Genomic DNA, 14,331 nt, shown 5'->3' with positions numbered 1-14,331 from the left:
TTAGTATCTTTCTAAGAAAAAGATTGAACATATCTATATCCTCACAATGGCACGTCCTTGCTGAGTACCATAAGAAATTGTCATTGAGAAGTGTCCCCTAGCTTATAAAATATTTTACACCACAAAGTCAGGTGAAGGGCCTGGAATGTTGTAAGAGAAGCACACACTGATACAGAATATTATTTTGATACCTACAACATTTCCAATTCCTTTTGTGTTTGTCTTCCTGATGTGACATTTATTGGACACTAGAGACAGATCTGAATTTACAGGACAGGATCTTACTGACATTTTTCTGAGACATTCAACACTGAATATGTAACCAAAAAGAAGGGTGTTAACAAAGGCAGGTTAAATTATTCTTTATGTTTTTCTTAACCAGAGGTGTTTACAGCACCAAAGAATTCCCTGTCATATTTAAGACAGCTCTGAAGTGCTGGTGTCTTTGTCATGGCACATTAGTAAACTTTTTCTGTCACACTGACTGAAATTTTTATATTGTTTTTAATGTAACTAGATAAGTGACTTACCACAGGTGCTCTTCTAGAGGATTTTCTCTTTCTAAATGTGTTTTAAGAAGCCTTGTTTAAAATAGCATTACAAGGGTATTAGACAAGTGAGAACAGAAGTTATAGCATTTTGCAAGTTGTTGAGAAATGAAGGTAGTTCTGATTTTGAGGCACTTGAGCATTAAGAAAGATGAGTCAGATAGGACTCACATCATTTCCTACATTTGTTTCTCCTGTTCCCAACTATTTGATTCATCAAAGCTTTTGTGTGGTGCCTGAACTGGTGTTTACTTGTTCTCCCTCCTTCTCTCACACCCCTGCCGCTCCCATTTTTCTCATTGTCCCCCTTTACTCTGCCTCTCTGTCCCACTTTCTCTGACTCTTTCTATTTCACACATACACTTACTCTTTTTCTTTCTTTTTTTTTTTTCCCTGGCCCACTTCATCTTACAGGAGAGTGGAAACCTGAATTTCAAAGTTGAAATATGAACATAGACATTTTAATCCTGCTACTATTGGGATTTCCTTTCAAAGCAATGATTATCTGTTTAAAACACTTTAAAACACTTAGAAACACTTAGAAATGTGTTTTCAGAAATCAATCACCTATGGAAGCAGAGATTATTTTCAATATTTCTATTTTGCATGTACTTAAAGATCTCTTTTTTGCCCTTCTCTGAAGAAATGGATAGCATTTGTTTTCATCAAGTATGGTGAAATTTCTGATCACCACAGCCTTTCAAAAAACATTGTGAGCAGCTTCACTGTGTCATCAGCTCCCTTTGCAACATCAGATGTGTCCCTTCTGGTCCCATGGACTTGGTTATGTCCTGTCACCTCAAACACTCCCAAATTTTATCTTTGTCTACCTTCTCATATATGCACTGAAAATTAATTATTTAGATAAAAAACTTAAGCAACCTAACCTTCTACTGCTGAACTAAACTTACACAAGTAGTATGCATTTTGTGACCATACCAGCAGTATGAATAGTCAAGGCAACTGAACTATTTTCCTTTACTTTGTATTGCATAAATCTTATATTAATCATAAAAATAAAAAGTGTTGTAAGTAATAAAGTGTGGCACTAACTTTAATGCTAATGGTGAAAAAACTGTTCCACTCAATCCCAGAAGGTTGCACCAACTGAAAATTTAGCTTCTAGAAATATGTTTTTCATGCTGAGCTGTAAATAGAATTGCTTAGAAGTTTATAAGTTCTGACACTGCAACAACAGCACCTTTCTGTATTTTTTGCAGTGGAAGATGAAGTTGAAGCTGAAAGGGTTCTCTTCTCATATGGATATGGTGCTAATGTTCCTACAACAGCCAAAAGAAGACTAAAGCAAAGGTTAAAAAAGAGTATTGCATGAATTCACTTGTTCAAGATAAACTAAATGAAGATTACATGCATTATGTTTTGTATTAGAATCCAACCAGTTTGATTAACATAAAGAGTTTTTTTAATGACTTAAATATATAGGAATAGATTGAGGACTAGGACCTGTTAATGTGGTTCATGCATATGAATGAGCATATTTTTCTAGGTAATTTTAAAATATCTTCTCATTGACTTTTAGAAAGATTATTTATAATTGAATAAAATTAAGCATCTGTAAAAACAGATTAGTTACATTGTTTACATTTATAGAATAGGATATGCATTATTAATACCCTAAAAATTATTGTATTTAATAGTAAGAAAAACATCTGTCAGGATACTAAGAAGGACAACGGTTCAGAGCATCACTATTTCATCTTCACTAATACGGGATCTTATTCCACTTGCATTTTTTTTATTTTGCTCTGGTTTGGCCAATTAAAATTTGATCAATAGACTAAAATGATGCATAGGTGAAAAACACCTCTTGATCATAGTCATTTTGAACTAATATATATTATATTATGCATTGTCTTTAAGAAATAATAGTGACATTTGAATGGCTCACTGTGAGCCTGTGTGTAGAGGCTGTGACTCACTTCTCCCACACAACTAACAACGGGATAAAAGGAAATTACCTCAGGCTTGTCAGGGGAGGTTCAGGTTGGACAATTTCTTCACAGAAGTGGTTGTCAAGCATTGGAATAGGCTGCCCAGGAAGTTGGTGGAGTCGCCATTCCTGGAAGGTGAGGAGTGTGCAAAAAACCTCCATATCGCTGTTGCACATCTGGTTTAGAAAACTGTTGAGAGCTCTGTAGCACTATTTCCTAAAGCTTCAGTTTATTCCTCTTTTGTCAATAGTTTGGGCGCTTTCCTGAGTTTCCACTTTGATCCTTCTTTTTCCTCACTTTATAGATTCAGTTTAGATAATTTATGTATATGAAAACTCTGTTAAATTTCCTTTGAATGCTGAATCTGATGATCAGACCAGGATTTCAGATATGCTTGGAAGACACTTTCTGAGCTTAGAAGCGGCTCTATTGGAATGACTCATATACTCCACTTTTGTTCCAAAAGGCATTGACTAATAAACTGACTTAATCCTTCATAATAGTGTTGGAGCCTTCATAGACTTTCTTTATCTTTTAGAATTAAAAAGATTTAAAAAGCCATAAAAGACTGTGTATAGTTTACCTGCTGTTTTGATTCAAGGAAAGCTGCCAGGCAGATAATGTGTGTGATGCCTTTGGCTGCAAAAGTTTTTAAAAGCAAAGACTGACACCATCCTCTGTTTATTGCCATTAAAGAAACACAGATAAATTTTCTGCTCTCTAGGATTGCTTAAGGAAAGACAATCTATTACAAATGTGAATAATCTTCTTTCTGGAGTCCACTACCTTCTCTTTAATCCCAGACATATGGGATCCTTAATGAAGAGCTCCTTTAAGTTCACATCACACACTTCAGTCTCTGAAAGTTCGTACAAAATGGACCTTTTCAAGCAGTGTGGGGTCTATACCTCTTTGGCCACTTGCCAGAAACAACTCCTTCATTACTTCAGATACATCTATTGTATCATGTAGGCATTGTGCACCCATAGTACTAAATTAAGCATGTCTGGGAATGCTCTGAAGCATCAAGACCAAATGGCCTGTAGTAACCTGTTGCCATAAAACAGTTCTCAGTGTAGGTTAAGCTATGTGTGAACAACATATTGGCAGTGATTTTCTTGTCCATGCTGACTTCTCAGCTATGCCTAGGAACTACTTAAGAAGTGTTAATGAGAGAATGCAGAACGCTACCAGGATGACTTTGGTGGTTTGCTAGCAAGGAATTATCGCATTCTTGAGCACTACATAATTTTCTCGTGTAGTTGGAATCAAAAGTTTCCAGCATAAGATGTCTTTGCACATCAGTCCCTTTGTCTCTTTGCTTTCAATTCAAACTAGTCAAAAAACATACTGAAAAGTATGCTTGAAAGGTGTACTTGTGTTATCTTTAAATATTTGCAAATTCAGATGAAGTTCACTGAGTAGCTGAAGCTGGGAAAATTACAATGAGCTGCAGCCTTAAATTTGCCATGGGAAGGTATCCAAGTTTTTACTTACACTCTGATAGCTACTAGTCTAAGAAGTGGTTCCTTTCTCCTTTGTGGATGAGATTAGTGCATGAAAGAGTATGTTTATAGCACAGATGAAGATTATTAAGACTTCTTCCAACTCCAGAAGTCTATTCCGTTTTACTGAGGAAGAGATGGAGGTTATTTTTCAGATAAACTTTGTACGCATATCTAGATTTATGCACGCTTAAACCTGAGCTTCAAGTCAGTCAGGCTGCTTTAGACCACTCTACCCTATAATAGATTCTGTACGATAGTCAGGAACTGGTTGGGGAGTTACTCAAGAACCACCTGGAGGCAGTCCTGCACAATGTGCTCTGGAGTTGGACCAGATGACCACTATAGTCCCTTCCAACCTTGCCCATTCTGTGATTCATAAGAGTTTGGAAGACTAGGTTAGATGTGCTAGTAGGCTCTGCAGTGCATATTGAATGCTGCTCATGGACCTGTGCTCTTGAATAGACAATAAACTCTTTGATTCTGGACAAGAAGCTTGTAAGAGGTTGAGGATCTAATTTTTTAACTCGATTGTTTAAGTAGTTCAGTAGTCCTTTCTCTTCAAAGTTAATCTGTGACTCCACTAAGAGTTTATTTAAAACAAAATTGGCAATAACATTAAATTATTTAGTATATTAAATGTCAGACAAAACAATTTTGCCTCTCTTTTGAAAGTGATAAAATACTAAATTTTCAGCAGTTTGCCAGAAAACATATATTAATTAGCAACTTTAAACAATTATTTAAGTTAGAATTAAAGTGAGTCTGTAAAATTGCTAAAAAGTAAATAATCGTAATTAGATGAAGGATTTTGACAGTATTTCTACAGTTGTGTAGTATTGAACAATATAAGTATAAGTAATTACTATGCATAAAATATTACAATAGAATAACTGTGGGAATGTTCTTTTAGTGCTGTTACATTTTGTAATATTTTCACTGTTTTTCTAACTTTGACTACACAGCATGTTTAACTATGTAGTTTATGTTAATATTTAAGCATTGGTGAAAAATTAAGGCAATCAAGTTCTGAAGCATAAATGTTAGAATTTATTGTGCCTATTTTGGAAAAAATTCAAGTTGAGCTTGCTTTTTACTGGCACAGTGTTCACTTGGCAAGAAGATTACTGCAGCTAGAAAAGCAAAACTCATTGCTTGTGAAAGATCTGGAACATCAGAAGGAACAAGTAACACAGATTTCACAAGAGGTAAATCATTATTGCACAAAATTCAAATATGTAGGAACATTGCGGAACAGCTGTTCATAAAATGAAATATTTTCTAAACAGTGGTTTTTATCTATTTGATGTTTAAAAAATGGCCTCATAGTTAACTGAAACTCCATGATAGAAGTTTTCAAAGAGGTTTATATCGTGTTTTGCAACTAATATTGAAAGGAGGATTACTTTACAGGCTGAGCAAGAATGTGAGCCAGACAGACAACGTTTTGATTTCTGAACAGAACAGCCAGCCAAGCTAGTTTGTTCTGTTTGATACTTAATTGTTCAATGAATGCATCACTACACAGCTCTTCTGTTGAATCACTTTCGAAGATATATAACAAACCCTAGCTTGAAATGTCCCAGAATTAGGGAAAACTAATTTTTAAAAAAATCTTTAAATGATCTTTTAATTTTTCTCATAGGAGCGAAAGGACAACTAGGTTTTCTATTAGATGTTGCCACCATATGTAATTTGTTGGCTTACTATTTCAGGAATGTGGTTAACAGTCTGATTTTTAAAGCCACAGTAATTACAAATTATAATTACTACACCCAAGTACTTCACAGAGTGCAAATACTTGAATTTCTACATATTTTTAAGTTACATGAATTTTATAAATTTTATGTGTCTATATATGTTTATATAGATTATTTCAGTGAAAGATACATGAACAGTGAAGTTTGGTGATTTTTTTAACCAATACTATAAACTTTTATATATTCTTAGGTATATAATGGTAATTTCTATTTGACTAAAACATTCTTTCAGGTTCTTACTTGGAAGACATCAGGAAATTGGTGAATCCATTGTTATGCTTGGTATTCTTCCATATCATTATTCTTTGTCTTAAATTTTTCAGTGTTTCACTTCAATACGTTCCTTACCTGCAGTAGTTTTATATTTGCTTCACTGATTAAAGATTCAGTATCACTGACCTCAGTTCAAATTCCTGCAACTTTCCACAGGAACATCTTCAGCTCATTTTTATCCTGCCCTTAAAGTTTTTATCTTTTACCATATAGTTGTATAGATTAAATCACAATACAATCCAGTACGAAGCTCAATATTGGTTTCTTTGTGTAAAGTTCTAAAACTTCTCTTTGCTGTCTTTACATGATTTTTACTCCCAGCTATTGCCTTTCTTTGTTTTTGTTTTTATATAAAAACAAACCAGAGATCCTGTAGACTACAGCATGCTTAAGTAGCCCATTATTTTTCTTTCCACTGACAGTTTGTTCAGTCATCTAGATGAAGTCTAGAGCATGGATAAAAAGCTGATGCAAAAGTGATTTTATCAGTTTTTGGTTTGAACTTGGCTCAAATACTGCTACTTAAGTGCAGTATTTATGATACAACCTTTTCAGCTTTTCAAAGGAGGGAGGAAAAGCCCACAGTAAGTCAATAAGACCATAAACAGAGGCATTGACTCTACTTCTTTTTTTTAATCAATGGAAGCTGTTACATTAAAACCCTTGAAAATGCAGATTAGGGAAGTGTAGAGAGTACCATTATTGCAGTGAAAATAGCACATAACTAGAACAGAAATGTGTGAAGATAATATACTAGTAATAAATTTGAAGGTGGTATATTTCCTTTTTTGTGTATATAATAAAAGGTTTGGAGTTTAGATTAATATGTAATCGGTAAAAAGCAGTAATATCCAGTAATATCCAGTAATTCAGTAATAATCAAGTAATTATGCTTTATAAGGTAAAATATTTATGGTAGTTATACCTTTTACTTGCAGCTTGACAAAGCAAATTCTTTGCTGAACCAAGCACAGCAGCCATACAAATACCTCATTGAAACTGTGCAACAGAGAGATTCTCAAATAAGTCTACAGAAAGAACATATTACACAACTTGAAAAAGATTTCAGGTAATTAAAATCACTAATTCTTGTTTTACTTTCTCTTAAACTGATGGTAAAATCACTTCTATTTTTATCATTAGAAAAAAATGGTGCTATTGTCCACGAAGTAGAGAGGTTAACACTCCATCACTGACCAACTCCAGTTGTCAAGCTGGAACTGTAGCCCTTGTTATTTCTCTCACAATGTCAGAAAATGGTACTTTATTTTTGAAAAAGTAGCTGTGACAGGTTTAAAGTGAGTTTGGAGTTTAAAAGAGCTCTCATGAAGTAGAGAAGAGTAAAAGGAAAGAATGACTCACCAGTTGTACAACAGTAAAAATCAAGAAAAAAGTCAGAGAAAAATTATAATAGAGTAGTCCACCAGTAAAGGGTATTTCAGCCAAAATTAGAGCATATGCTCTCGTGGAAACTGATTTGCCGCTCTATCCATCTGTCAGAGCTCTCTAACCACTGAGATACTTCCCTAACATCTGATTCCCAGGTAAGCTGTTACAAAATAATATGTCCCTTGATTTTCAAGGAAGTTGATAGCTAAGTCCCACTGCTCTACAGAAGAATTGGCATTTTAAGTATTACGTGTTTGTGTGGTGTCTTGGTTTAGGAAAAGCAAACAGTAACTATTAGGAGACATTAATGTGATTCTGTTATGGAGCAATTACATTAAAAATACTGGGTTTTCCACTAATCTACTGAAGCAATTAAAATAAAACAGGATTCACCCTAACTAATATTTAATCTCACATACTGTCACACATATGTATCTATTCAGTGTTTTGATGGTTTGGGATAGTATTTGTTATCCCTTGAAGAATACCTAAAAATGTTTATTATCCAAGCAAATCTATATATGAATCAATAAGTTTATAAATAAACTGAAATATTCATTCATAGTTCCTGACAAGATATTTTTCACTGAGCTTAATTTTGATTCAATAAAAATCCATCTTTTTTTAATTTCAGAATCAAATGTTTTTAATATTTTTCTAGACTTGTTATGTTATAAGAAACACCTCAAAGATAAATTGTATTTTTCCGGAAAATGAAAAATCACAGTGTTCTCTATATGCAGTGTCTTACTTTCCATTTGTGAAAAGTATCAAAGAATTTGTTTCAAATGTTTAGATTATGGTAATAATAATGGAATGGTTTTGTTATTCTCAAAGTAGTCCAAAAGCCTCTCAAAAGGAAGCTAGAAAGGGAGTAAATAGGTGAGGTTATTTCTGAAAGTGCATGTTTCATGCTTTAAAATCTAAAAGAACTTAAATGTGTTATTAACATTGATTTTCTTGAGTTAAATGGTTCATTTGTCACTGCCAATAATCTGTATGCTTAGATATTCTTCTTAAATTTACCCTACAAATTAAGGGTAAATTAGAGATTTACCCTAAATTTATATAAATTAGAAATTTATGTCAACTTTCCTTAATAGTTCTTGGACGAAGTGACATCTCCAAAAAGTAATTCAGATTTTGGGTGGAGTGAGTTCTTTCTGAGAGATGCCTATTACTTTCCATTAACTGTAAAGGAATTTTTTTTCATCTTAAAGGGCCTTAGGTTAAGAGAGAAAATGGATCTGCCCTACAGTGTGAGCATTCATAGTAAACATACCAGTAGTACTCCACTGTGGGGAGCTGGGGTGTGCCCACCATTAGTCTGTGTTTCTCTAAATGAAAGTGTGGCCTGTCAAAAAAATATTATAGCAAAAAAAAAGTAACACTTATTTTGCACATAAAATATTTTGGTAATATTTTTTTTTCCTTGTAATTTCCAGTATTCCTTGTAAACTGAAAATAGCTTTTACTCCACTATCACAAGTTTGCCTAGTTTTATAAGCCAGAGAAATTCTTGAGAACAGCCTTGGTGCATATTAGTAATCCCTAATTTTGCTATTCATAAATCCACATTTAAAACAGCAGTCCTAAATTGTTAGCTGCTATTCCGTGGCACATATGAGAAATCATAATCTGGGATAAAATTGATAATGTTGGTCCTTTGTTTTCCAGTAAGGGAGAGGAAGGTTAGAGGTAGCAATTTCTTACCAGAGAACCAGTACATTCAAGAAATTTTTTGTCATGAGGATAACCTTTTGGAATCTGCTGATGACAGTTTTAATTGAAAATATCCCTTAGGTGATTTCAGATTACTCTCAGCTATTCCAGAACTGAATCAGAATGGGATTTAAGTAAATTAATTATAATCCCTACCAAATATATGCCAAGTGAAGCTCTGCTGGATCAAAAGATTTAGCCCACTATTCCTATCCCTCTTAGTTTATTAAACAGCATTTTGTTGGTTTGTGCATGGAATATTTTTGAGAGGATGAGTTCAGAGAATTAATGCTCCTCAAGGAGAGCCTTAAATTCTGCACATAATGTTGGTGCTATTAGAAAAGTATTAGTGAAAACACTAAACATGGTTTATGAAGCCTCTATATCTCAGAGATGAAGGCAAATTTTAATATTTGTAAAACCATTTCAAAATGAAATTGTTCTTTCAGCCGTTACCTGTGATTAATAGTTAATAATACTGCAATTCTGCAGCAGCCTCTAAACTGAGGTTTAATTTGTGCTGCAGTCACAAGGTACCTTATTTTTTTAAAATTGTAAGTACAATAATGCATTGGTTTTATTTCTAAACAGCAATTTCACAAGAACCAGGTAAAGGAAAAATAGTGCTTGAATTCTTGTTTTCAGACAGACCTTCAAAAATACTAGTGATGTTTGGATGCTTTTTTTTTTTTAATCTCATATTTGAGTACCAGATTGGAGACAAATTAATGTAGTGTTGATGATGCCTGCACCCTGATAATCAAGACTTAATTTATCCTTACAGCTGCTCCATACTTGATCATAATTTTCCTTTCTTGTTATTTAGTGAGCAGATTCAATGGTGGAGGGGTGATCTTTTCATATTGTGTTTTTATCTCATCTACTCATCAAAAGAGAGCATTATGTAAATTATGGATTCCCCAAGCAGAACAGGCACATCTGTGTTATCAGTGCCAGTGTTCTCTGTCACTTCCCATTTAGCTTGAGTGTGGAAGGATCAGCAAGGATTTATTTGCAAGTGAATTTACTTTTTTGGTCTTAATCCATAACTGCCTCCTATACACAGTGATCATGGCCAATATAGTCTTTTTAGAACATATTCCTGGGGTGATTAGGTTCCAGCATATTTCCCAGGATGATGAGTCAGTACTTTCTTGCAATTTATGAATGTTTTGCAGCAACCTGCAGCACTTTGTATTTCCATGTCTATTGAGAAGTCTGTTGATTGTACTGGATGTGAGTTTGATTCTGTGATGAAACAGAATGTTGTTCAACAGCAGATGTTGTTGAATCAGCACAAGAAGACAAGCACAAGGAAGGCTATCTATGACAGAAATCTCATTTTGGATGTTCTTGGGCCATATCATTATCAATTTTTCAAAAAATGGCCTAAATTCATTTATATAATGGTCCCTTAACAGGCAACAGATGTGTTCAGGACTTTCTATACTCATAATTCTATTAAAGTGTCATTTCTGACAGCAGTTATTTCTGCAAGAGGAATGGGAAAGATTCAGGCAGATCATTTTGATATAATATTTTTGAAAAGTCCTGCAGACCCATCTAAATCTCCTTCCAGCATGGTCTTCAAAGTTCACTTCAACTATAGCAGCTAAACCTACCTTAATCCTTAAGTGTCATGCCTATAGAGCTAAGGCTGTCTTTCAGAGCCTTCGTATCAAAATGTCTTCCACACTTGGAAGGACTGTTCAAGTGGTGCTCAAGGTTGCCTGTGTCAGTAGCTGTCAGACTGAATCACAGAGTGGTTTGGATTGGAAGGAACCTTTAAAGATCATCAAGTTCTACCTTCCTGCCATGGGTAAGGACATCTTCCACTAGATCAGGTTACTCAAAGCCCCATTCAACTTCTCACTGAAAGGAGAGAAACAATCAGAATACTTATCCCCCAGAATTAAAATAGTGTATCCAGCAGACCTAGAAATACTCTGTTGGTTTGCTGAGAAGTGTTCTGGACATATGGGTCTTTAGCCATACTTTCATAAGAGCTGCAAGAGCTGTTGTGGTTGGGGTAAATGCTTAGCTAGGCTTCTGCCATTGCTGGGATTTGCATGAACAACTTAGGGACCCACCTCCAGGTTATTAAAGGTGTGCTGATACCACTGCTGAGGTTCAAGTGTGAAGGCACAAGCATATTACCACTCCAGGAGAAGGAGAGGTTGTTTAGGATAATGGAGGCTCTGTCAGTTGTTGCCCACATACGGTGTTCACTCCCACTCTCATTCCCATCCCTTTAGGATTGTCCCAGGCTGTGCTGGCACTTGGCCTCAAACAGAACTTGGCTCTGGGAGAAGAACATTTTGTGTGCTTCTGAACTGAGCCATGCACCTGCAGATATGTTTCAGATACAAAACCTTGGTCTTGAGTGACAGGGCACCTGCAGGATGAATTTATAGGTGGTCTACATATCTCAAAATACTCAGTTAAGTAATTTCTTATTTATATTAGACCACATAGCACTCTCGTTAATAAAAGTAAATAGTGATGTTTAATAAGAGCAGTGCTATGTGTGAGGATGACTCCTTGCTGCTATAAAGAAATCTCTCTAGCATAAGTTCTTTAGCCAGAAATGAAAACATCACATTTAGCAGTCCTTTTGAAAAGAAATGCTTGTAACTATGTCATGCTGTGGGAAAACAAATCTCTGAGTTTCATTCTTATGTATGTAGGGAAGTAATTGTTTTCGTACATAATTTTCTGCTAAAAACACCTAGGTTTATAAATAACTGGAGATGTTAAAAGGACTTCATTCATAAAGAGAGGATATTTATTTTAAATTCAGTTACTCAAATTTCTCAGTACCAATGGCTGGTTTCAAAAGAGGTTCACTTACGTGAAAGCAATATTCAAAAGCCTTAACTGTGTGGCAAATCCAGAAGCCATATAAGGATTTTGCTCACTAAGAAGCTTTGTACTGAAATGTTCCTTACCTAAACATTTTGGGTTCTCTAATTGCCATCCAAACATAAAGCTTGGCATGGAGTTTTGGATGAGTTTTTCCCATCAAAGAATAGGCAATGAGCTTTTTATGAGAACATTACCATTCTGTGAAATATGCACCATCTATTCCAGTAGTACTGCAGCTTTCCAGAGATATGCTCCAAGCAAAATTTGTAGAAATATGTCCTTTTTTTACATTTTCTGACCTGTAATACAATTTTTTAAGAGTTATTTGGTTTGGGGTTTTTTTCTACAGTTTGAAAAAGTAATTTTAATTTGGATACTTCATGGATAGGTTTTTAAGCCACCTGAAACATTACAATTTAAATCATTAAGTAATACTCTCCTAAATCTGTTTGAAAAATCTGAGCTGTAGTTATTTAGCTGCACAATGAGAGATCACTGATTTGTCATGTATTCTCTCTTTTAAAGAACTTTTGTTTGCAAAACATCTTATACCTCCCTCAGTATGTGACATAAGAAAAAATTTTGACCTAGACTAATAACTAACTGCCTACTTTGAGCTATTCATCTGTAATTTGCAGACAAGGGATAGCTTCACTATATGGCCATATTATATATTCAGTTACATGTACAAAACCTTTACATATACTATTTGTATTTAGTTTCTTCAATGGTAATACTTTATCTGAATACAAAATGCAAAAAAATATCAATATTGGACTATTCAACTTCATGCTATAAGGGCAAATTCACAATCCATTTCTTACAGCATCTGGAGTACATGGTTCACTGAAAAAGAAACATACTTTTTTTTCAAACTGAATAGAAGAAATAATAAAGTCCAGTACTATATAAACCCATGTTTATTTTGTGTGTCCAGCATAAATGTGTTATTCCGAATATCTAATTATAGAAACTAATATAGTAAATAATATACTTACACTTAAGCATTAAAATTTGTTTAGTTGCCCAAAATGAAAAGAGTTTATAAGGCTGAAACTGGGAAATGCTGGTATCCATTCTCCAGAAAAATCATGTTACCTAAAAATGTCTTACATATGATATCCAGGCTACCTGGGCTTTAGATCCAGTGAAGCAAGACAAAACAAGCCAGTGGTTGCCATGAGCAATGTGTATGCATATGACAAGCATATTTTATGGTGAGTCTGCATTCCTGGTGCCTGGATTCATACCTGGCTAGGCTTTAAAAGCATGATGGAATAAAACTAAATGTCCTCCCAGACACTTTGGTTTCTTCTGGCAAGCACACAGAAAAAGCAGGACCTGCACTGCTTTTCAGTTAGTTCTCTAACCTGGACTTCTCAGGCCATAGTTTTATGATATCTCACAATGGGCACCTTCTCCACATTCAGAATGAGGCCATCAGTGACCAGCACTGTGGAGCACATCATGGTCCCATCTTTTTAGATGAAAGTTACAACCTTTGAGCTCTAGTGTTAGAAGCTGGTTTGCCTTGATTCAGAGATGGTGGTTTCAGAATCATAGGAAGACATTACTTGAGGCACTCCATCACCAGATGGATCAGCTCATCCTTGCCTTCAGCTCTAGGTCTCCACTGTACATGGCAAATCAAGTTATTTTGGTGATACATGTGAAAGATAACCTTTAAAAAGATGCCAGTGTCCATCCAGATCAGTGAAGGGACCTTCTTATGTGGTGACGAAGTGTCTAGTACTAACAGAAAGAGTAGGTTACCAGGATGTGGCAAGGGAAGGATGATCCTTCAACAGTCCTCACTTAGGTCAGCTAAAACAAATTGTAAAGGTTCTCTCTGATTTGTCACACTGCCAATTAAACCTGGACTAGATCAAACTACTCTTCACTGGGAGTGTAAGGTAGGTTAAAGCTAGAACCTTTTTGCTGCTATCCAAGATGCTGGTTCAGAGCATTTTAAAATCAGGGACTGAAATGGTCAGTCTTCTTCTAAAGATGCAACTTTTGAAGGTATTTCTGTTTAACCTTGTCATATATTATCATTCTGTCTGGTAACTGCTTTCTCACTCTATTAAATGTGTATATGCCTCTTGCAGTATTCTTTCATGAGCACATGAATTATTCCCTCCTATCTGCAAAGATGAAAAAGCAAGTATTGCAAATCAACAAAATTCAAAGTCTGCACATGCTTTGGTAATTCTATATCAATGTGTATGACAGAAAACACATCAAGTGCTACTGAATGATGTAGTAGTCTATGTCCTATATTTTACTATAAACAAAGAAAATTAGAACTGCTCTACAT

The 14,331-nt window shown here is 34.8% G+C and overlaps 1 protein-coding gene across 4 annotated transcripts in view; it reads left to right on the top strand.

The window, feature by feature from the left end:
* The window catches only part of PIBF1 (progesterone immunomodulatory binding factor 1), a 104,479-nt gene that overhangs the window by 67,675 nt on the left and 22,473 nt on the right, over positions 1–14,331 (top strand). For all 4 annotated transcript variants that reach the window (XM_072928319.1, XM_030271441.4, XM_002199394.7 and 1 more), the window contains exons 13-15: positions 1,769–1,859; positions 5,111–5,213; positions 6,977–7,107. In XM_072928319.1, coding sequence (XP_072784420.1) covers positions 1,769–1,859; positions 5,111–5,213; positions 6,977–7,107 — 325 coding nt within the window. The remainder of the gene's footprint in view (positions 1–1,768; positions 1,860–5,110; positions 5,214–6,976; positions 7,108–14,331) is intronic.

This window comes from Taeniopygia guttata, chromosome 1 (assembly GCF_048771995.1).
Source record: "Taeniopygia guttata chromosome 1, bTaeGut7.mat, whole genome shotgun sequence".
NCBI lineage: Eukaryota > Metazoa > Chordata > Aves > Passeriformes > Estrildidae > Taeniopygia > Taeniopygia guttata.
This window is presented reverse-complemented; position numbering and strand designations above follow the sequence as displayed.